The 24,744-nt window shown below is 33.0% G+C and overlaps 2 protein-coding genes across 5 annotated transcripts; one reads left to right on the top strand and one right to left on the bottom strand.

Annotated features, from left to right (window-relative positions):
* The first annotated feature begins 12,632 nt into the window (after positions 1–12,632).
* Positions 12,633–16,565, top strand: LOC133702839 (cold-responsive protein kinase 1-like). 2 transcript variants are annotated; one of them, XR_009843790.1, is made up of 8 exons: positions 12,633–12,857; positions 13,601–13,751; positions 13,947–14,062; positions 14,177–14,387; positions 14,613–14,856; positions 15,421–15,571; positions 15,805–16,379; positions 16,474–16,565. XR_009843790.1 is itself a non-coding variant. In XM_062127158.1 (7 exons), the coding sequence occupies exons 2-7, from the start codon at positions 13,682–13,684 to the stop codon at positions 16,192–16,194; spliced, it is 1,182 nt and encodes a 393-aa protein (XP_061983142.1). In that variant the 5' UTR covers positions 12,633–12,857; positions 13,601–13,681; the 3' UTR covers positions 16,195–16,565. The 2 variants fall into 2 exon arrangements, 1 of the variants encoding a protein (XP_061983142.1); XM_062127158.1 differs by having other exon boundaries at positions 15,805–16,565.
* A 334-nt stretch (positions 16,566–16,899) lies between these two features.
* LOC133702838 (uncharacterized) lies at positions 16,900–24,539 on the bottom strand. Of its 3 annotated transcripts, none has more exons than XM_062127155.1 (9): positions 23,223–24,537; positions 21,592–21,721; positions 20,995–21,491; positions 20,123–20,203; positions 19,903–20,007; positions 18,993–19,109; positions 18,832–18,915; positions 18,494–18,565; positions 16,900–17,555 (listed from the first exon to the last, which is right to left on the bottom strand). In XM_062127155.1, exons 1-9 carry the CDS (start codon positions 23,541–23,543, stop codon positions 17,292–17,294), a joined length of 1,671 nt encoding a protein of 556 aa, XP_061983139.1. In that variant the 5' UTR covers positions 23,544–24,537; the 3' UTR covers positions 16,900–17,291. The 3 variants fall into 3 exon arrangements, with proteins under 3 accessions (XP_061983139.1, XP_061983140.1, XP_061983141.1); XM_062127156.1 differs by having other exon boundaries at positions 18,993–19,106; positions 23,223–24,534; XM_062127157.1 differs by lacking the exon at positions 18,494–18,565 and having other exon boundaries at positions 23,223–24,539.
* Positions 24,540–24,744: the final 205 nt, after the last annotated feature.

Genomic DNA, 24,744 nt, shown 5'->3' with positions numbered 1-24,744 from the left:
ATATTTATAGACTCAATTAAATTTTATTGGAGGTTTAATTAAATTTATGGAGGGTTTGATTGTAAGTAAATTTGTTTTTAAGTCAATTTGAGCTTTACTTAGAAGAAATTAAAGTTCTGGGGTCAAATAAAAATTTTTGAGAGTTAATTTGGTCAAATTAGGAGCTTAATTGCATAAATATTGAAGTTTGATGCCCAATTAGGGACTTAATTGAATAAATTCAAAACTAGAGACCAAAGGGAAAGGGCATTAAAATCTGGGGTTTGAGTTGAAGTTCTTCAGGGATGTAATTAGAGATAAATCACAAATTAAAAGGCTAAAGCATAATTGGCAGAAGAAACACTACTCATCTTCTTCTTCAGAGGGCCTACTCGAGGGGCCTCCTTTCCAAGGCGTTTGACGCCTCGTTTCTTCCTCAAATTAGATGAAACTTGCATGAAAACGATCCCTTGACACTTGACTACACGCTAGTATAAATCGTTCGGGCTGATAGAGGCTTCAGAGGCGGTGGCACTATCCCAAAGTGGCCAACTCAACTAGCCATTTTCTTGCACAAAACTGACAGTTCATCATTGCTATTTTGAACCAATGGTTGGGAAGCTTTCGGGTTAAACCAAGGGCCAATATTTTGCACCATGAGAGATAAAGTGTCCCTCTTCCACCGCCTATAAATAGATTTGATTTTCATGTTCCAGGGGTGGTGATGTTCGGGTCCAAAATCAGCAAAACAATCAGCCTCCAACACCTGATTTCTGCCATCGTCTCTCTCTCTCTCTCTCTCTCTCGTTCGAGCCACGACACCGCCACCCATACTCTTCCTAGCCGCCACCACAAGCCACAACCAACTCAGCTACCAGAGCCCCATTGTTTCAGGTAACACTCTCCTTCTCCTTTTCGACTTCCTGGTGTTTACTTGCATGCAGAAATGTGTGTTGTTTATGTTTTTGCAGCAGAAATATAATTAGTCGGTTACTGTGCATAGTAACCAGTTCATAGTTGCTCCGAGCTAGACCATCAGCATATTCTTTTTTATCAATTTTGCTTAATATTGATTTGTATTTTTATATCGTAAAGATATCAATCCGGTATTAAAATATCAGGTTTTTGTTAAAACATTGCAAAAAAAATTTTAAAATAAAAAATATATATTTTGTTTTTATGCATACAGCCAAGTCTCTCAATGAAAAAAAATCATATCATTTTTTCATACAGAAAACACAAAAAAATTAAAAAAATATGTTTAACATGCATCTTGGCTTTAATAACAAGTTTATTAGAGCCATGAGAACTAGACCAATATTTCAAAAATTCCAAAAATTTTTTTGTTTTCTTTTAGTATTTGGGATTATGAATTTATATGTAAAATGTATTCCTGATATTAAAAATATAGTTTCTTTTATATAGATATTAGAATGGATAGACTTTTACCTGATAAGATATATAAGGATTTTTTTTTTATGAAAAATGACTTTTCTTAAACCTTAGATAGACCAACAATTAGAAAACACGATAAAATCTTAGGTTTTTTATTAGACAATTAAACAATGCAGCTTACCTTAGGTAAGACGTATTTGGGGTGCTAATACCTTTCCTTTACGCAATCAGTCCCCGTACCCGATCTCTGAGATTAATTAGGGTTTCTAGTGACCAAAATACTAGGTGACGACTCCTATTCCCGCTTTTCACAAATAATAAATAGCTTTCATGGAGCTACTTGGACCATCGGATCTTTGGATATAAAAATCTAACCTTAGAGACCCGGTTTGGGCCAATTTTGTTAATTTTTTTTTGAATTTCATGCATTGTTTTGAATTTCATGATTATTTCCTTTGTATTTTTAGTTTTTTTTATTTTGTTTTCTAGTTTAAGTAGGTTTCTAATCTAATTAAGGTTTTGTATACCTAATTACAAGGAGACCGGAGACTTAATCAACATTATTTTTTAGAGACAATAAAATTATGAGACTTAATCAACATTATTTCTTAGAGAGAATAAAATTATGAATTTATAATTCATATCTGCGACCCCTCGCTTATCAAAATTTCCAAGTTTTGTATTTATTTCCTGTTTTAAACTTTTGCCTTCATCACTTCTCTTATGTTGCTCTCAGCTTGATAAGTCCTGCAAATTGTACTATAATTAACCATATATTGAAGAATTCACTCAACTGTCATTAATTATTGACGACATTCATATATAATGATTCAGTCAAATATTAACAATCAAAATTATAAAAGAAAATGGGTTAAGATTGTAAAAAAATACAAATACTGCTTTGTTGTTCGGTAAAGAGAGCTGAGAGTATAGGTTGAAAAGAATACAATTTCCTGCTGTAATTCGTATTGAGTCCTGCTGATCTAAAGAAAATGGATTTTTAGCAAATAATCACAGCTTCTACAAGAAGTAGTAGACACGATTAACATTCATAAAATGGGGGAGCAAACTACATGAAAGAAAAAAGAAAAGAAAGTAACAATGGGGGAAAAGAAACATTATAAGCAACTAATGAAGCATTTCTGTGAGCTTTGAAGCAGCAGCTAGGCCACTGAGAATCGCACCTTCGACATTTGGACTGACAAAGAAATCACCACAGATGACCGATCTCTTCTTCCTATCCCAGAGGAACTTCTCCTCCCTTGCAGTGCTCACAGTTGGAAAAGCACTTCCCTTGGAAACATACCAAGCGATGGAAAACAATGAGAGGCTAGATGGAAAATAGCTGCCAGACAGCAGGAGCAATAATTAAAGTTCAACCAATAATTATCAACAAGTTTTAGAGCAAGTCCTGATAGTCAATCTCGTCATGGTTGATAGTTTTGTTTTTTGTTTTTTTTTCAAACAGAGGAGAGTGGAGAGCAGACCAAGACTCGTGCAGACATTATTTGACTTGATTATTTGGAAATTTTACTTCTTACAACGTGGTTTAGCGATTTCTATTTCCTATTTTAAAAATATATAGTTTTTAATATATTATTTTCTTACAACGTGGTTTAATATATTAGTTGAAATATATAGTTTTCAGCAGAAAGTCATTCCATTTCCTATTCTGTTAAGGAATTCTTATCTCTATTTTAAGATTGGGTTTGGTATCTTGATATTTCTTATCTAAGAACTCCTGTTATATGTTTTTTTTTTTTTACAGCACCTGTTATATGTTTAAGGATAATTGTTCTACGAGATAAAAATATAAATTATAATTTGAAATTTTATATAATAATTTAAGTTTTTAGATTGAATTGGTTCTGAATAACCAAATGATCATGAGTTTAAATTTTATTATTTTTATTTATTTGATAAAATTTAAATACAAAATAAAATGAATCGGTGTAAATTTTAAATTCAAAAAATTTTTATTTAAGAGAATATGTTAGATAATAATATAAATTATATCTTAAAAATTTATTTAATTTTAAATTGAATTGATTCTTTTACATGTTGTTTATAATTAACAATCGTTTATCGAGTAAAAAATAAATTGATTCTCTTTACTATTTTTCTTCTACAATTCCTACCATTTCCCCTCATTTCTCCACTGTCCTCCATGAATTTTGTCTGCTAAGAAAGCGACAACCAACAGATCAGAATTCCCTGTTTATTTCATAGTTCCAACGAAGTTATACTCAATGCCTTCAACGAAGCTGAGAGATATGGTGGCATGGCCCATTTCAAAGGCCTTTACTGTTCTGCACATCAAATCCCCAGTTTTCTTTCTAATTCCATGGAAGTAACATCTTCCCTAAGGCAAACTGGAAGAATGGGACGACGTTGATTTTCAAAGCCGCGTGGCAATAGTACAACGCCGAGATCTTAGAGCTGGTTCCATCAAGAAATTCAACAAGTAGCAGTAATAATGATGATAATTTAGGGCTTTAATCTAAAAGCCAGCCATCTATGAGCTTTCATGAAAAGTGGCTGGGGGGTACTGCGCCTGATGCTTTGGAATTCTTGAAACAATTCTTCAGCCACTTACGTTAATGGTGTGCTTGAATTAGGCTTCCCTGAAGACCACTACACGGTAACAAAATCATCCATACCAAATGAAATCCTTGAAAAGGATTACTTTGACAAGCAGAATGTTTCTTGCACGATCAAATTTAGATTTTGAAGCCTCTTAAACTTAATCTTCACATGAATTCAATATTTCTTATCGTGCAAGATCCCTGTTTTATTTAGTTTGACAAGAAAAGTACTTTGATTTCGTTGGACATCAATTCTTCCTTGAAAGTTCTACGTATTAATTTGTATTTGAACTTGTTCTTAATCTTTTATTTTTCTTTGTTCTATGATTTTGATACCTTCTTTGACTATTCTATAGTTATGAAATTCAACAATATTGTGCCAACCTTACAAATAAGTCGGTCCAATACAAGTAAAAAACAAAACAATACTATATTACTTTTTTTATTTAACATGACGTTAAATTTAAATAAGATTAACATTGTTCACAAGTTAACTTGTCAAGTTGCTCACTTTTTTTTATCAACTACATGAATAGTTTACATTACAGAAAAACTTAACTTGAGTTAGAATCTAATGTCACCACCTTGAGCCAACCAACACATTTGACTCACCAAAAGTTTAAAAGTCAACTTTTCTTGATGTTATAATTAAATTTATCTCATTAAACTCTTAATTTTTGATAATTTTAGAGATATATATTATCATCAAAGTTCCATGTGTTCTCTCTTGAGATAAAACAGCTATTTTTGGATTGATGAGTAGAACGAAGACTCAATCCTCCTTTCCTTTTTTCTATTGCTGAGAAATTTGTATTTCTCCAAAATGTAATGTTATTTTACAATTTCCTTGTAAAAATATCATGATTAATTTGTATTAAATTCTTTTATATTCTAAATAAAGTTTTAGACTGACTCCAAGAAGGGTTTTTTCCCACGTCAATGGAATTTTTATCTTTGTATGGAAGGAACAAGCATGTTGTTCTCTCCCCCATTGTTGGCAAAAGAGATCATAGTTAAGACCTAAGAGACCTGAACATGGCCAAATGCCCAAGTTATGGATTGGGTAAAATGACTCACGAGTCAGGTCAACATGAATAAAACAACACTATATCACTCACATTTTTTTTTTTAATTTTTCATAATGGAAATATATATAAAGTTAAACAATGTGTTTTTTGGGTCATTTGGGTTTTTCTAGGACAACTAAATGGGTGGTCTAAAAAAAAACCTGACTTAGTCAAAATACGAGTCAACCGACCCACAGGTGAGGACAAGCTTCATAACAGTGAGAGAGACTAGCTGTTGGGTTTTCTTTCCCAAAGGCAAAGTCCTCGAGAAGGTGGACCATATGATGCTGCCATTGTTTTCTAGAGTGGTTGATTATTTGTGTTGGGGGTGGTTGGTTTGGGTAGCCGAGATTGTTGGTCCACTGAAGAACGGTGCTGGTTTTGCAGGTTTGGACCTTTTAAAGATAGGTTTTTTGGTCTCCTATAGTCTTGAAGTGGAGCTCCTCCTTCCCAGGTCATCTATTTTTAAGAGAATTTCTATGGAGGAGGTCAATGATTGCGTCCGAATTTTGATATTTTTATGTCACTTTTCTCTAGTTTCAATCCAAACTCGGCAAGCTCCAGTGGAACGTAAACCTGTAGTTGATATGATCTGACTTTTAATTTTGTTTTGTAATATCACTAGCATATAAAGTATTTGCACACTGTACCGTTATTAAATCTTGTCTGGCGGGTCAATTTAGGATTGGTCAACTTATCCACTGTCATTTGTAAAAAAAGAAGAAGAAGTTAATATGTATTTGATATAATTTTATGACCCGACTAAAATAAACCTAGGTTTTTATTTAAATTGAAATTATTTTGATTTTTTGAAAAAAAAATAATTGATCTACATCAACATGTAATCCAAGTCGATACCCAAAAATAACTATGACAAATACCCACATTGATGGTTTGTTTGTAAGGAAACTAGAAACATAAACCTTTTTCCTTTTTAAGATGCTGGGAGGATTTCACTATCATTTTCTTAACTTAATTACAAAGGGTAGAAAAGGGAGGACCTCATCTTCGAGTTATTGAGAAATTAATTTATTTATCAAATGATAAGTAGTTAAAAGTTATCACAAGTGAGCAGCGTTGTAAGATCATCTTTTCAGATTGAAATTGTCAGAAATGATGTGAGTGAAAAAAATAAAAAAAATTTAATTTTTTATCAGTAGAAAAAAAAAGAGAGAGTTGTCACATATTATTTTTGTCACTAAAAACTCTAACTGGTTTTAGAGTTTGGATAAAGGGACTAATTGCATAAAAAAAATGTATTAACATCCCTAATACACCTTACTCGAAAAGCTGTATTATTTATTTGTCTGATATAAAACTAAGAAAATATTGTGTTTTCTAATCGTTAGTCTGTTTAACGTTTAAGAAAAATCTTCCTTAATAAGGAAATTCTTATCTTATCAGGTTAAAAACCTAACTGTTTTAATGCCAACATAAGAAAATAAAATAATTTTTTATATAAGTTCATAATATGTTTTTTTATTTCATATCGAGAATATGTCTTACGTATAAGTTCATAGTCCCATATATTAAAAGAAACAAAATAATTTTTTTTAGTATTTTTGAAATATAGGCGCAAATCCTTTGGAAATTTACATACTTATTGTAAAATCTATGCAATATTTTTTAAACATTTCAAAGTATTTTAATTTTTTTAAAAAAAATGCTTAAATAACTTTAAGATTTTTAGCCATATGCAAGAAAAAAAATATATTTTTCTAGGCTTTATTTGGCAAAAACTCATTTTTTATTTATAACAAAACAACTAAAAATAGGCTTAAAGGATATTTGTCAAACACACCCTTAAACCCAAAAACCCTTAAACAAAAATTATAGCAAGTCAAACAGGGTATTAAATCCTTTGGCTCACTTTTTTTTACCCGACCCGATTGGATTGATCTGAAATTTTTTATTCGAACATAAACCAAACAAGAATTCTAGTTTGACCCAACAAACAACCCAAAAAATTAAAATCTAAAGAAAAAAAACAGATTAAACACTCAAAAAACACAAAAACTCAAAAATTATTGAACAAAACAGATTAAACACAAAAAAAAAAAACAAAGAACACCCAAAATGAATCTAGCAACGCGAGTTCCAAATCGAACCAAATTTTGTCACAACGAAGGCACATACATGTTGGAAATCATGCAAGGATCAATAACCTAACATCGAATCACTTTGATTATCACTAAAATATTATAATTTTGTCAAAATAGTTTTTGGTCTAAACCGAAACCCTAGGATTAAAAGTAATTGAAATTGTGTTATTGATGCAAATAAACACTATATTATTGATTAATCATGCATAAGAAAGGGTTTTGGGCAAATAAATTAAACAAAACAAGTCAAAATCATGTATCTAAAGCAATGTTCTTAGGAAGAACACGAAGAACAAATAAAGAACATTTAACGTATACCCAATAACGTGGCTCTCAAACCAGACTAGATATGGGCAACCTAAGGCATATACATGTTGCAAATCATGAAATAATTAATAATCTAGTGTCAATTCACTTCGATTATCAATGAATAATCAAGATTTGGCCAAAATGGGTTTCAGTTTAAAACTAAAACCCTAAGATTAAAACCATTTAAGCATGTTATTGATGCGAAAAAACACTTGATTATTGGTTAATCAAGCATAAGAAAGGTGTATGTGCAAAGAAATGGATTGAAATTTATCCAAATTTAGGGGTTGAGGCAATGTTCTTCTCAAGAACACAAAAAAACATTGCCTAAACCTAAAATAAAAACTCTGTTATGCCTAGAAATTGTAGTCACTGCCAAGCCTAGAAATGAGATTTTTTGGCTTCTAAAACATGTTTTTTTTATCCCAACAAGTCATAATATCATACACAAACATGTTTGAATTATAAAAACTAACAAAAAACATCAAAATCAAGCAAGAGGTACCAAATCCATAAAAAAAAAAAATTAAAACAAACTATATATTCACACAACATGGATTCAAATTGTTTTCTGAACTAATTTTGTGCATGAACAGACCTAGCAAACCCATGGTAAAACATCCTTGCTTTAACATGTACAGCTTCAGTTAAACAAAAACTAAAACAAGATTATATATATATAAAAAACAAATTTAAACAACAACTTTAATGTATCAAAAACATCAAAAAACTTTAAAACAAACATCATTAAATAAAAACACAACAACAAAGAGATGAATACAACATTACTTATTGAGTATTCAAACCTCTTTTTATGCTTATAAACATAAATATAAAACAAAAGTAAATAAAAAAACATCAAAAGCAGGCTATAAATGAACTATTTTTGGAACAAAAAAGTATACCTAGAATAACTACTTTCTCTTTGTTGAGCATTCAAACATCTTTTCTGTGCTTATAAACATAAATATAAAATAAAAGTAAATAAAAAAAATCAAAAGCAGGTCACAGATAACCAATATTTAGACCAGAAAAGTATACATAAAATAGCTACTCTCCTTTAATCCTTATTGTTTTCTTTTGGAAATTTTTGCCACTTATAAACTTGCAAAGCTAAAAAGTATTTTGTTTAGGTTCTTGGACCTCTACACTTATGTTTCTTATTAATATTTCTCTTCTTTTCCTTATATTTTGATTTTCTTTTTCTCTTGTCCTCTCTCTACCATTTTCTCTTTATCTAAACTTGGGGGTTATTTATAGGGTTTTGCAAGGTTTTTTGGAGGTTTTGAATTCATTTGTGACCTCTTGATCTTGAAAGAAAGGTTAAAGCCCTTGATATGAACTCATTGAGGAGCCTTTTGTATGTGAACACATGAAAACCAAATCATTTTTTACATGATAGTTGCATTATCGAGGCTGATTGAGTTGCCTATTTTCGAGGCCTTTTCAAAGCAATCATGACATCATCGTTGCCTGAAACCACCTGAAGTTGGTAGAAGGGGTGCACATCTTTCATTTGGATCCATCCTTGCTCAATTTGAAGATTTATAACTTCACATTCATGCGTTCGAAGTTGCTGACTGGATCAACCTGAAGTATAAAAATTGAGTGATGGCTAACGAGGGACAAGATGTTGAGGACTTCTATGAAAAAATTGGGATGTAAACATCTAATTTCACGAAAATAGATTTGTAGATGAGATGTTTCTCTTCTATTTAAAAAAAATCTCATGCTATTTAGTGGTCTAGAACTAAATAACGAGCTTTTAGAAGGTGTCAACCTGATCATCGTGAACTATTAAGGAATAAATGAACAGAGGCTGAACAATGCGTCATCTGAGTTAAACCCTATAAATTAAGATTTTTAATCTAGGAATTGCCAAAATTTCAACTTAGTCCATATTCTTTCAATTATGGCACATGCATTCTTAATTGACACAAAAACTTTTAATTGTATGCAATTTAATTAACCCCCGCCAAACTCAATTATCAGCCTTTAAGTTGGCCACTTTTTTCATTTTGATCCTTAGTTTTGAATTTGTGCATTTTGACCTTCAATTGAACAACAAATGTTTTTATTTCTTCAATTTGACCCCTAATTTGGTCAATGTCAGCCCCTATATTCACGTGTCTTTTTCAATTTGATCATTAGTTTTGAATTTCTTCAATCAAGTCCCTAATTGCCCATCAAACTTCAATATTTATGCAATTGAGCCCCTGATTTGATCAAATTAACTCCTAAAAAAATACAATCCGATCTCCATATTTTAATTTCTTCTAATTAAAGCCTAAATTGACTTTAAAAATTAATTTTCTTGCAATTAAGCACTCAATAAGTTCAAATTAACCTTGAAAAATTCTAAATGAGTTATTTAATATCCAATTTTGAATTTTCCTTGCTAATAAGACATTTATCAATAGAAAATATACTATTGAATTTTTTCGATCTTGTATAATTGATATTTCTTAACCAGTCTTTGATAATTTCTTGAATGTTCTGATATACTCTTCTCACTTATATATATTTTTTATTTTCTTCCAACATTGTTTTGATTTTTTTTTGTATGTTTTCTTTTCTTTTTTTTTAATATTTTTTTTGTTTATGTGGGCCTCAAAATGAGTAACATCAAAAGTGGAATATTTTGAAAAAGAAATGTTTGATCCCAAAAATAACAGTCTACCAGCAGAGCAACTTGACCTTATCAAAAAATCCCCAGCAATTATCTACAGGAGTGGCTCTTGGCATCCACAAACTGTATTTAATTATATAGAATGCGGCCAATTTGGTCCTCACACCAAATCATTTCTTTGGAAATCTAGAGCCCATCATGGGAATCTGCTTTTCTTGTGTGTGTCTGTCTATATATATATATATATATATATATATATATATATATATATATATATATATATATATTACTTCGATCATGTATATTTTCAACTTTAATATTAGTTTTCAATTCTTAACGTCTATATATTCACCTTTAATTCGGAGGTCATGAAACCTAATTATATGAGGATAAGATAATTAAGGATTGGATTCTAAAAAAGTGTGCCTTTCTGGTCAAGACATTAACCCTAGCCTAATGTTAACAAAACCCTTTTCACATGAATGATGGTCAAGGTTTCCATCCCGTTTAAGTGGTTGTTTGAAATTTCTAGTTTCTATCGGTTTCTTGGCCCTGTTTATTTCTGTATTTTAAAAATATTTTTAAAAAAATTAATTTTTTTAAATTAATTTTTCTGGTGTTTTTAAATTATTTTAATATACTGATATCAAAAATAATTTTTAAAACATAAAAAAATATCATTTTAATGTATTTTAAGTGAAAACACTTTAAAAAACAACCGCAACCACACTTCCAAAAAGACTCTAAATATTTTTTAAAAGTTTTTGAAATAAAAAAAATCAAAATAATAGTTTTTTAAGTATTATTTTTTATAGTTTTGATATACTAATATTAAAAATAAAAAATAAATTGTTTTTATTTAATATATAGTACGAAGCACGAAATAATAATCTTGAAGCAGCCAGTTTAATCTCCTTTCCATGAAACCTCCCTTCCTAGTCTAATTATATATTTATGGGTAGGTTGGAATTATTAATCAAAGGATGCTTCTTCGAATGCTTTTCTTGACCACTTGTGATCTAAGCACATAAATTGTATATGGCCTTCCAAAATGTGATATCATAAACGTTGACAAAACATGAATTTTCCAGGAAAAATCATATTTTATTGCCGTCAACCCGAAAGAAATAAAACAGCAATCAAACCAAACAATAACCCTTGGTTGTTATTTTTCTTTTTGGTGTTCTAATAGAAGAATATGAAGATTTATAGTAATTCCCATTTGAATAAATGAGTTCACACGTGAAGTTGAATTGATTTTCTTCTTCCTTTTTTTTTTTTGTAATAAAGGTGTTGAACAAATAGTGTATTTATATTTATAGAGGCAGATTAGATCTGCGTTCCAAATGATATTTTATTAAATTTTAAATTACTTTTTTATATTTTTACATCGTTTTAATGAGCTGATCTTAAAAATATATATTACTAAACAAAAAATAATTTAAAAACAATCATTACACAAACATAATTAACTAGAAAATATTTGTAGTAGTGTGAACAATAATTAAAATTTTATGTTTATTTTTCTTTATTATTATCTTGATATATAATAGCATCGGTTATACAAGTTGAATCCTATATATAAGAATATATAAAATAATATTTTTCATTGAAAAAGTAGGTTTTATTAGGGATATAAAAGAAAAACCAATAAACTAGTTGATAAAAGAGATATGATAATTGAAGTTGGAATCCATTGAATTATGCTATATAAATTAATTGGGTCAATGAGTTCATATTTAGAAAATTTCTTGTTTCAACTCATTTAGATTTAAGATTTAATAAGACATGGGCTTTCATGTGTTTAAATGTATTGATATTCAAAATAAATTTTAAAAAATAAAAAAGATATTATTTTAATATATTTTTAAATAAAAAATACTTTTAAAAAAAACTGATAATAAATCTTTTCTCATCAAATCTCTTAAAGTAAATCATTAACATCAAAATTGACATATACCAAGAATTTGATCTTAATAATTTTAATAATTATAATTATAAAATTTAATCATTTACTAATAATAAGGTAGTTGAGTTAACTCAAATTATTTTGTGGTTGAGTTAATTTAAATTATAAATTATTTAAGAAAAAGAAATTTCACTTACAAAAATGGTTTTGTTTTTTATAAAAAAAATATTAGTTTGAATTAAAAACCAATCTTAAATAAATTTCAAGTTACTAAATTAATTTAAACATAATTTTGATAAAAACTAATGTATTTGCTGCCTAATCTAATTTTTAAGTTTTAAAGAGTTAAAAATAATTATTATTAAATAATTGATGTTGCGGTTGAGTTAAGTTTTTATTAAATTTTGATTTTAAAATTTTTTTTATATGCTATACAAAATTTAAAAAAAATTAAAAAAATATTAATTTAATATATTAAAAAAAAACTTTTAATTTTTTTTTTATCTTATCCTGACAAGAGACCTAGCCAGTAAACCAAGGTTTAAAGAGTTAAAGAATGTAGTTCACATAAATTGACGCGCCTGGTCCTTGGGACGTACAAGGTTATCTGCTGTCTTCTTCCTTTTTTTTTTTTTTTAGTTTAAAGAAAACAGAAGCGACAATGACACTGTGCTTTTGTTATTTGTTATAAAGTCAGCCAGCTCTTCCGTTTCATAGAAAACTAAATTTAATGAACGTTGAGTTTCCTTTCGTGGACTTAATTTCCCAAGCTATACCATTAACTAGCAAAGTTCTTCTTCTCTATCTCTCTCTTACAGCTCAATACATCTTTCTCTCCCGGATAATCATGCTGTGTCTTTCTTGAGCTTTTCTTTTGTTCAGGTGAGTTTTCTTTTTGTTCTTTCATGATTTTTTCAGTTTCTTGATTTAATTTCTTGTTTGTTTTGATTTTTCTGTTCCTTTTGGTTATCTGTTTCTTGTGTTTATCTGATATGCTTCAGTTCGCTGATATTGCTTTCTTTTTGTATGAATTTTTAGTCATTTTTTCGTGATCTAACTCAACATCTCCAACTAACCCCAGTTAAGAGTTTTAGATTTCTTCATGATTTTGATGTTAATCTCTGTTATTTTTCTTCATTTCAAAGTGAAAAGTGAGTCATGATTAGCTCCAAAACAGTGCAAATGATGTTCTGTCCAGCTACTTTTACGAGAGGGGGAAGGTTGAAATAATTATAGGAGAAAAGAAGAAAGGGTAGGGAGGAAATCAGTTTTTGTGGAGATTATTAAATGAATGACACACAAAACATTAGCTGTAATAAAACTTGCAGGCTCCATCTTCACTTAATTTATATGGTACCCATTTTTCTTCTTTGATCTTTAATTGTCTCTGTCTAAGTATGATCTTAATAAAACTCGCTGCTATGTTTCTAGTATTGATAGTTTTTTTGTAGTCATTTCTGTTCTTCTCTTATGAACTTCTCTAAGTGTTGGGGGCTTTTAAAAATGTCCAAAGATTTATGTACACATATAATCGTTGCAAAAGCTTCCTCAGTCTCTGGATCCTGTTTAATCGCTGTGGTATCTGGCTTAAGTACCTGAGGTTAATTGTTTTTCTGATAATTCAGGTTTATTGGTCTTGGAAGTTGTTTATATCAAGCACGTGACGGTTGATAGAGAAGGGCTGTTCACCGGCAGATCAAACAGATATGACTTGTTTTTCTTTCTTATTTGGTCGACGGATAGATTCTCCGCAACAATTTGGTGTAGTTGAAGAAGGTAGATACAAAAAATGTGTGAATATGTGTGTTATACATGGACAGATTTAAATGTATCTTGTCAGGCGAAGCCTCTAGAGAGACTTGCTTTGATGGGGCCATAGCTTCCATGTGCTTGAAATAAAGTTTTCCTCTTTCTACACATCTTTGTTTTTCTGTCAGCATGAAGGTTCTTATTAGTTTTATTTCTGAACAGACCTTAGCCACGTTCATAATGTTAAATGCTATTCGTACAAGGAATTAAGAAATGCCACTGAAGATTTTAGCACTGCCAACAAAATTGGGGAGGGAGGTTTCGGTTCTGTATACAAGGTAACTGTATGATTGTTATTAGAATGCATGGTCAACGATATAGCAGTAGTTTATATGGTACTTTTGTGTCTTTTAATTATGAATGGTATCTAAGAAATGATTGTGAATGTTCAGGGACGGCTCAAACATGGGGAAATAGCTGCTATAAAGGTTCTTTCAGCTGAGTCGAGACAAGGGGTGCCAGAATTCTTAGCAGAGATTAAAACAATGTCAGAGATAGAGCATGAAAATTTAGTGAAGTTATATGGCTGTTGTGCAGAAGGAAATCATAGAATTTTAGTTTACAACTACCTGGAGAACAATAGCCTTGCGCAAACTCTTCTAGGTAATTCTTGAATATCCTTCTTTTGAACGTCTTTATCAAGGCTGTTTTCAGTAGTTTAGACCTGGGAAAATAGTTCTGGCTTTTTGAACTTGGATTTCCAGGATTAAACTTGGTATTGGTAAACATATATGCATAGGCGTACAAATCCATATGATTTAAAGAAAGCTTGCTTTTATTCCCTGAATCAAATGGCATTTGAGGGCTCAAGTATCTATTCACTTTCAGGTGGAGGTCACAGTCACATTAATATCCAGTTTAGTTGGAGAACACGAACTAGGATTTGCATTGGGGTTGCAAGAGGGCTTGCCTTTCTTCATGATGAAGTAAAACCATGCATTGTCCACAGAGATATCAAAGCAAGCAATATTCTACTTGACAAGGACCTAACACCAAAAATTTCAGATTTTGGTCTGGCCAAGCTTATACCTGACCACATGACACATGTCAGTACACGTGTGGCTGGAACACTGTAAGTGTCTGCGATTTATTACATGTTTGAAGTTGAATATTTCATGTTCAACTTGTCATTGGATTTAAGATGTAGCTATGCTGTGCAAACAACGTATATGGGGGTGGGAAGGAATAAATTAAACCCATTTCGTTTTCCTTGAAAATGGTTGGTGAGTTTGCATTTGCAACATCATACCCATTTTCCCACACTAAATACTTCTATGTCAATGAATTTAGTTTTCACACTACCTTTTGCATTAAAGGTTATAGGAAATATTGATTTGGTTGAAATGATGCAAGGACTAACTATACTCCTTTAACATATATGGAACCATTGCAGTTTCCTTTTCACAATGTTAGCGCCCCCCCCCCCCCCCCCCCCTGAAAATCTTGATAAATTAGTTAATTCGCAGAGCCAAAATTCAGTTGTTGTCTTTCTTGTTTAGATTTCCAATACGCTGCCCTTTTATAAGCTAAGGATCTGTATGTAGCACTATTCAGCTTCTGTGAAGGGTCATACTTTTAGTATGAATTATCTTTATAAGCTTAGCTGCTAAACTTTCCTCTCTGTTTGTTGCTTTAGAGGTTACCTGGCACCAGAGTATGCAATAAGGGGGCAATTGACACGGAAAGCAGATCTCTACAGTTTTGGCGTCCTCCTTGTGGAAATTGTTTGTGGCAGAAATAACACAAACACAAGATTACCTGTTGCAGAACAATACCTCTTAGAACGGGTATGAATCTCGAGTTCTTGCTGCCATGTTTGAAAATTGTAATTGAAATGTGAAATGTCAATGCTATTATGGTGTGAGCTATGAATATTTGATTATGGTGCTTGCTTTCATCAATCATTTTTCTTGGCATCCAACATTTACGTAGAGAATGCATTTACATAAATAACCAACAATCAGGATTAACTCACACTTGGGGCCACAAGCTGACTTGATAATTGGTTCTACTGTTGCAGGCTTGGGATCTTTATGAGCGAAGGGAGCTGGTTGCTCTGGTGGATACGGCATTAAATGGTGACTTTGATGCTGAGGAGGCTTGTAGGTTTCTAAAAATCGGTCTACTCTGCACCCAAGATAATCCAAAGCTTCGGCCTTCCATGTCTACCGTAGTCAGAATGCTGACTGGCCAGAAGGACCTTGATGAGAGTAAGATAATGAAGCCAGGCCTAATTTCTGATTTCATGGACCTCAAAGTACGAGCACCCTTCAACACCAAAGCATCTGCTACAACATCTTTTAATGCATTTTCCGGATCAGAGATGCTGGACAGTTCGATCTTGTCATCAGAAAACTCATCAACTGCAACTCCTACAACTTTGACTGGGTTATATGGTCGGAGCATTTGAACTTCTGGATTTCATGGACCTCAAAGTATGAGTACTCTCCAAGACTAAAGCATCTGCTACGACATCCTTTTAGGCATCTTGCAAATCAGAGATGCAGGAAATTTCGATCCTGTCATCACAAAACTCATCAAGCACGACCATGACGCTTTTACTGCGATGTATGATTGGAGCATTTGAACTTCAATGTGAGAAAAATTCCGATTGCATATATTTTATTCCATTTTTTTTATTTTCTTTTTCTAGGCTTGTAAATTTTGTAACCATCCCTTATATACACAGGTACACAGTTTTGCTATTCTGTTGCAAATGGACAAATTCCTGTAATGTTAATAAATAATTGCACAAGGGTTTGGAATCTCCCTCTTTTTCTCTCTTCTCCTCGCCATGTCCCTCATTTACTTACCTTCTCTCACTCAATTACACATTTGGTTTCTATGTCTGATCCAATGTGATCAAGTTACCACAAATCTTGAATTGCGAGCAATTTCATAACATTTTTTAATTCCAAATGAGTTGCATCTATGGTCCTAGATGTTTCACACTCCTTTGGAAATGATAGTTGATGATTGGGAAAGGGTGAAAAGAGAATTTGTTGAATAATGTATCTAGAATTGATAATTTGTTGACAAAGATTGCTCTTGAATGATAAAGGGAAAGATATTTTGATCATTCTCATTCTTAAATAAACAGCATGAAAGCAGCATCTTAAGTAAATGAGAAATTTATTGAAATTGAATATTATATGTACAAAATATTGAAAATTAGTGCAAAAAGGCTAACATTATGTGCTACTTGTGCAAAATGTATCTTGATTTTTTCTTCCTTTGATGGGATGGGGGTTATTCTGACATTGACAGAACCTATGACAAGTCGCATGCTGCAAGGTAATTGCCTGTTACAAGCTTGAAAATTACACCCAAAACCCATCTGTCTTTTTTTGTTTAGACTCTAAAACCCAGCTCAATTCCTCAAATTTGGCTTTGCTGGAATCACCAAATCACATTCCATTGGTGAAACAGGTGGTCTCGATCCAAACCAATCACCCCCACAACAGGGGAAAAAAAGCACAGTTCCATTTGGTTGCAATGGGAATTCATTCAAGTTGATGTTCTTCGCCATTGCATCTTCCCTTTCTTTTGGGGCAACTTAAAAGGACTCCAACTCTTTCTACGTTTGGAGGTCTCACAAAAACGGCCAAAAGCCTGCTGAAGCCACACCTCAAATTCTTCTTCCTTGTCATCCATCATTTCAGCATCCAAATCCCATGGATATTTGCTTGAGTTGGACCATTTTGTCTTCTCCAAGCCAACCATGTTTACATGGAAGCTTGGCCTATGGGTGTTGGGCCTGCATTGCATCCCCTGTAAAGAGTTTTAATGATTTAGAATATTGGATTATAACTGATAATCTGATTATAATTAATTCAGTCAACGTACAAGTTATAGGCACCACTGATGCGACTGCCATGAGGAATTGAAAGATCCGGTCATGAATCATTTCCATTAATGAAGATAGGAAATAATGAAATTAACCGAAAGTCTACAGTATGAGAAAATGGTTTGAAATAATGCCAACAAGGCAAGGTACTCTTTGCTGGATCATAGGATCTTCTAATCTGACTATCTCCCAGGTGGGAATCTAACAAAGAGGAAAGAGCAGCAAGCGGCTGATTTTTTGCCATGTCTAATTGCTCTCTCTTTAATTTTCAGAAAGCATATCAGAGAAATTAAAACCAGCTATCTCAAAAAATCCATTACCCTAGGATTTGGATTCAACAGTTCTATTTTTATCGAGGCTATTTGATGCTGCCTACACAGGCAGTTAGAAAATTCAGTAATTTTCCTGTGAAGAGATATACTTTCTAGCAATTTAGGAATAACAAGATTTAGGTTTCTCTTTCCTAGTAAAAATTAAAAAAGTTATACATTTCTTATTTAAGAGCCCAAGTCTATGGTTAGTAATATGCTTTTATCCTTTCAATTTCTGCATGAAAATATATTATGAATGAAGTGCAGCCCCTAGATCAATATATTTCACAGCCGTAACCCTAAAACAGCCGTCTACAACTTCCATTATAGTTGTCCTGCACCCCAATTAATGTCTTATATAGCCCCAAGTTCAGATTGGCAAATTAGCTTGGAACGGTAAATTTCACAGATCAGAACCACCGTGGTTCATTACCACAACTGATTTTGTAGTCATTAATTGTAATACTTCTTTTTTTCTACTCAGCAAGGTTCAAATGGGATATTGAAAAGAAACAAAATCAGCACAAGCCTATGGAAAAAGAACTACAGACCTGGCAAATAGCCCATTCTGACACATCAAAGATTTTGCTCTCACCACAAACAAATGCACGCGGAATTTCCATCTAAAAAACAGGAACTGAAAATGCTTAGCATAATGAATAGTTGACAGATGGCAGATCACCAAAAGCACATTCACAAGATAAGATCAGATGACTCTGTCGAATTATCAGACATATTTACTGAAACACAGAAGAAGTAATGAGTAATCACAAGGAACGTTCAGATCACCAAAACCACATTCACAAAATAAGATCACATGATTTTGAAGAATTAACGGACATGCTTACTGAAACATAGATGAAATAATGAGTAATCACGAGGAATGTACCTTCTGAGGCCTGTCAAAGATCAATGAGCCTTTATATTCAACCCATCCATCTCCATCCTTGGCTTGATGATATTGGCGGCAATCCTGAAGCAAAAATTAATTCTAATTTATAAATTTAGAAAGATGAAATACAGAGTTGGAAAGAGAATCAGAAAACCAACCTGGCACCATCTTGCCTTGGCCTTATTCCTGTTAGTACACACCCATATGTGTGAATTGCCACACTTGGTGCAATGTATCCACCTCGATTCCTCAGAGCAGTAATCTGAATTATCCTGCTTATAACAGTAATAAGATTAGAAAATGTCGCAATCAGTGATATTATTTATTATCAGTGATTTAACTCAGAACCATATGAATCAGTTCAGCATTCAGCTGCACATAACTGCCATACATAGCATGTGGGCTTGGACTTAGGAGGCAGTTTCCCAGATTAAACACACCTATTACTACTTTGACTGATCTTACAATGCCTTGCCATTTTACAACTAATGCAAGCTCATGATCCTAGAGTTCACAATTTAATTATTTGATCTCCATTCTACCTCAGAAATAAACAACCTACAAAAGTGCCAAGTGAAACATAAAAATCCTTGTAAACGATACTTTCAAGTTTGTAATAAATTGCACCTCAATTGATGCTTTCTCAAACAAAAACACATATCATTATCCTCTGGTTCCATTGAAGTGTGGTCCTGGGGTGGAAATCTGGATAAGCCTACTTTCACCATTTTGCAAGAAGTAACCGCTCTCAGGAATCAAACTTGAACCCACAATGGCAGCAAGTCAAAGATAAGCCATTGCACCAAGCAATGACTCCCCAGACATGAAAAGACAGTATTCACAACTCATTGCACATTATAAAAATGCATCAATGAACTGTGAACATGAAAACAAGATTCCATGTGGGGAACACTAACAGTCAGTCTCCACAAATGGTTGTTTTATTCTTTTACTTCTTTTTTTCTTTTAGTCAGGAATTTCACATCAATGATAATTGGAGAACAAAAAATTCCAACTATTGACCATAAGGCTGAAAAATACATCGGCAAGCAATACCACATAAATTACCTGACGTGAAGTACTATGGGATTTCTCGCATACACTCCTAGTCCTAGATTCTTCCTTTCTCAATTGCTCATCATAGTCCCTCTTCTTCACAGAATCAGACAAAACCTGGACATTGTATCATTGTGGTCAGTCAATAGGACACAAATCAACACATTCTTAAATTTGTTATGTTTCATCTCCCCTAACTTTCTTGAGAGAGAGGACAGAGAAGGATGCTTACCTCATAAGCACATTGAAGTTTCTTAAATGATTCACTTGCTAAAGGGCTTCCCATATTTTTATCAGGATGGACAAGCATGGCCTGCATATTTTAAAGGATAAAGAGAAAATCAGAAACCCCATTCACTCATCCCCCCTACCTTTTCTTTTCCCATGGGGCAAGGGGGTAATGTTACATTCACACAAACATAATAGATTTATACATCAAGAACAACCTGACACCACTCCACAACATAAAGATTAGGAGACAGAACTAGATTTTAAAAAAACAAGGGCTAGCATGAAAACAAGAGGGACCTGAAAACATATATTTTTCTTTTGGAGGGAAAATGTAATAACAGGATGATTTAAGACTTCCTCAAAGCTTGGGCAGGGCATAAGCTAGTTCCACCCATGCACAGCAATTCAAATATCTCATTGGCATTTTAACCAGCCATGAACACAACCATGCAAAATCAACAAGCAGCTTTCTTGGCCAATCAAGGGACAGGTCCCTGGCATGCCTGATATGAATTCTATGAAATATTAAGTAACAAAAAATGACGGGTTATTGTACCGCCCCTAACTTTTCTCTCTTGCAAGCCTTTTTACTGCAAGCTGAACATAATGGTTTTTGTGATACATTAAGAGTCCTAATGTAGTATTCTGATATTTAGGTTCTTTTTGTTTACTGTGACCATTTTAGATACCTGGTGAGATTGTTGTGGTATCTCATTTACTTGCACAGAACAATCAATAAGATGCAAAACTTTTGAGAAATGATCCAACCAGATCAACTTTCCCAAACACTTTCGCCTCTCAGAGTGAGAACACTAGAACAAATCAATTAAAACGGTTACTAGTATTTCAGTTTAGAACAAAAGTGGAACTTACCTTTTTCCGGTATTCCTTCTTCAAAATTGCAACATCAATTCGCTTGTGGCGAGGAAATCCCAGTGCTTCATAATGACCTCCACTATCTAATATTCTTTTCATCTCATCAGCTGAGCTTGTTTCTTCTTCTACAACTACTTTTCTAGCAGAAGACTCTTTTTGGTTATTCACAACAGATGCGCTTGCAGCTGGTTTGCTAGATGATTTGCATGACTGCACCTTCTCAGATTCATCAGCAGGAATCGAGAATTCACATTCCTCAGAAAAAAACTCATCTTCGAGAACTGTTTCAGTTTTCTTATGTTCTTCAAATTGGGTGCTTTCCCTGACATTATCACACCATTGAAGCAGGAAATTTAAAATATCGTTTGAGAAAAATGTTAGGTTTATTGATAGGAAAACACCATGCCATCCAACTCGAACTTTCACACAATAAATAGCATATATAGTCGCCATTAAGACTACTAGCCGTGCATGATTCTGAGAGAACAAATAACCTGCAATTTCATAACAAACAGAATTAGATTCCCCAAAAGTTCTACAGATATATAGAATTTGAAAAAAAGAGCATCTACTTGCACTAGTAACTAAACTTACCTCCAACTATAAATAATGTTCCAGTTATCAAAAAGTTAGCATACATCCATAAAATTAAAATAGCGAACAGTCCTACAATAAAAAGTCCAGGAGTGTAGCCCAAATACTGAACAGCAGCTCCCGCAGCTCCCTGAAATATTGAAGCCTCCGTCAGTGGCATTTAATGAAATTTCAATTTTAAAATATTCACTTGAATTATAATCCCTGACAAAGCCAATGTATCTATAGACCCTGTTGATTTCTAGAAATCCTATCAACTCAAACAACTTTATAGTGATATTTTCATAATAAGCTTTAATAAGTTTGAGATCCACGATTATAAATGAACACAAATGCTAATGGTCAAAATTGCAAATGCATGGAAGCAATCGAAAGGCTGAAAGTGGTCCAATAAGAAGGTTGCAAACATAAAATACACAAACACAGCGTTAAGATCTATCATTTTCCCCCAAGAAAGGGGGGAAAAAAAAGAAGGATTGTGGGCTAATTTAGAACTAAATGATGTAGCAGTTCTCAGCAACAGCAGTTCCCAGTAGTATGTCATCAGCATATTTAGCGCAAGAAAGATTTATTAAGTAATGGTTTTTAAGAGGGGCAGCTAAAGGGCCAGGTGTCTCTCAGACCAGATAGCTAATATCATCTCCCCGACCAACTCTATCAGCAGGCCCTTTCTTTTGCAATGGACGTGGACCAATGAGAAGGTTGTAAACATAAAACATCACCAAAGCATTAAGCTTTACCATTCTCTCCCAAGAGAATAAATGAATTTCACACAAATTAGAACCATACGACATCAGGAGCTTCAGACACTAAACCTATGAACATAAATTTCCAATAACTCTACAATTTGGATTATAATTTCTCACTATTTGCTGAATACAATGTCTAGAATTTCTAAGGATTGTGGACTTCCAGAAAGGAGATCACAGTTCTTATCAGTCTGGGAACTGCTGGTTTATCTATAGCTACAATTTTAAATTTATTACTAGTTATCTCCATTATTTGCACAAAAACCTCTCTAAGACTTCAATCTTAACAAGTAATTATTATTTTTTAACCGAGTATTGAGAACTGTGCTTAAACTTAAATTTTTTCTTCTATAATCTCTCTTCTTCTGGTGAATTTCAGTCTTTAAGAGTTCTGAATACTGCATCACTGGAGTTGCTTGCCAAATTGGTGATTTGGCTAGCATGTTGGATTCATGGTCAAGTTCTCAGCCTTTTCAGGATCCAGTTCATTAATGCTAATTTCGTTTCATGTAAAACCCATGAGAGCTTATACCATATTTGTCCACAAACTAGCTCCACGATTGGTATCATCAGAGCAGACAGTCTATAACTTCGCATTACACAAAAACTAAATTGATCTCCACGTTGTCATGAACGATTTTAATCGCCCTCCACCTGACTTTCAAGTTTAATTACCCACAACTAGAATATGCCACAAATAAATGTGAAGACCATAAATACAACTCAAACATTGATGAATCAGAAATGCAGATTCAAAACAATCGGATCACAAAAATAAGGGGAAAAACAAAAAAACAAGAAGAAATGATAGCGACATGATCAGAATAAGAATCAGGTGCATACAACAAGAAAAGTTAAATGGCTAAAAATAAGAAAACATACCATACAAAGTAGTACATAAAGCAAGGAAGACATTGAAGTGAGACTAAGAAAGCAACTCCACATTATAAGAAGCAAAGCCGCCGAACCCAATTTGATAACTGAATTAAAACCCCTCACAACACAATCTTTCCAATAAATCAACAACAAACGCATCAATCTTCCAAATCTTGCACATCCATTGCACACCATAGGCCAATGCCTCTCTATAAACACACCAATCTTGTCCCGCCAACACCCCACTGCAGTTTTCGCCCGCCAATAGGCATGTTTCTGCGTTTGCAGCCATTTCCGCCCTCGCTTAACCAGCCCAATATCCTCCATTATCAAACTAGTAATTATATAACCAACTCCACAAAGAAACAAATAAACACAACCCACAACTTAAACAAGCATCTAGATCTTCACATACTACAGTCTGTTCATATCTCCATTGATATTACCCCAACATCCTCTACCCCTCACACAATGCGAAGCTAAAAAATAAATGCTATCCATAGTGAGAGAGGCTTGATCTACCAAAACTACCAAAAAGCAGCCTCGATCAGGGAAGCTTCACAGGTTTCTTGAGGTTGCAAATAGAAATCAGTGAATTGAAGGTTCTCCTTTTAGCAGTGAGAGTTGAAAAGGAGAGAGACCCTCATGAGAAAACACTAAAATCCATCACGTCCAACACCAAATTTTGCTTCACATGATCGTTTTCAAAATAGCAAGAAGAACCCGAATTATTCTCCTCCTTTATTTTTGACACTAATGTCTTTATCTGTCTCCTCTCTCTTAAGAGTGAACATAACTTAATAAGGATAGAGAATAAAAAGGACACAAAAGAGGAGAGAAAAAAAAAAAAGCTAGAAGTTAACAGTAACTGTATTGGGGTGTCATAAGAGCGCCAATTAGATCCCAAAAACTTTGAAAATAGCTAGAAAGATTCAGACTTTAGTAAGAAGAAGAAGAAACAACAATTAGGTACTGTTGGGTTTGGTGAGGTTCACAGGATAGAGGGCTAAAAGCTAAGAAAAGACCACAAAAATGGGGTTACGGCAAGAAATGGTAAAATGGGTTTCTTTAAAAGAAGGATTTGCAAGAGAGGATAAACATCTTTTGGCTTTGGTGGTGAAGAGAGACAAGAGAACCCTAAACTTTTTACCAAGTGCAGAGAAAGCTCGTGAAAGGAGAGACACTGAGCTCCAAAAGGTCTGGTTTTTATTATTATTATTACAGTGGAGAAAGATAGGGCGCTGGTCGAGGATGAGAGAATTTGCTTTGGCTTTGTGTCGTGGAGTTGGATGAGCGTTGCATTGCATAACAATGATGATTCAGTGGGACCAACTTTGAGTTCTTCTTTTTGGGTTAATGCCTTAATGGTTAATAATTGCTTATGCTTTCAATTTTAGTAGAATGCATCCGTTTCCATGATTGTTGTTGTGGTAACAGCCAACATCAGCGGCTCTGTTTTCTTAAAAATATTTTTAGATGTAATTTTTTTTTAAATTATGTTTTTATCATAGAGAGAAGATGATAAAAC

The sequence above is a fragment of the Populus nigra genome, chromosome 9 (genome assembly GCF_951802175.1).
Source record: "Populus nigra chromosome 9, ddPopNigr1.1, whole genome shotgun sequence".
Taxonomy (NCBI): Eukaryota; Viridiplantae; Streptophyta; class Magnoliopsida; order Malpighiales; family Salicaceae; genus Populus; species Populus nigra.
The sequence above is the reverse complement of the archived record's forward strand: the minus strand, read 5'-3'. Positions and strand labels throughout refer to the sequence as shown.

What these genes read in the sequence shown, in the direction of transcription:
- LOC133702839 (XM_062127158.1), top strand. Translation starts at nt 13,682, where the DNA reads ATGACTTGTTTTTCTTTCTTATTTGGTCGACGGATAGATTCTCCGCAA. An exon ending in ATTTGGTGTAGTTGAAGAAG is followed by an intron (nt 13,752 to 13,946) that starts GTAGATACAAAA and finishes ATTTCTGAACAG; the next exon opens with ACCTTAGCCACGTTCATAAT. An exon ending in GTTTCGGTTCTGTATACAAG is followed by an intron (nt 14,063 to 14,176) that starts GTAACTGTATGA and finishes GTGAATGTTCAG; the next exon opens with GGACGGCTCAAACATGGGGA.
- LOC133702838 (XM_062127155.1), bottom strand. Translation starts at nt 23,543, where the DNA reads ATGGAGGATATTGGGCTGGTTAAGCGAGGGCGGAAATGGCTGCAAACG. An exon ending in TCTTTGACAGGCCTCAGAAG is followed by an intron (nt 18,566 to 18,831) that starts GTACATTCCTCG and finishes CCTGTTTTTTAG; the next exon opens with ATGGAAATTCCGCGTGCATT. An exon ending in CAGAATGGGCTATTTGCCAG is followed by an intron (nt 17,556 to 18,493) that starts GTCTGTAGTTCT and finishes AACTCTTTACAG; the next exon opens with GGGATGCAATGCAGGCCCAA.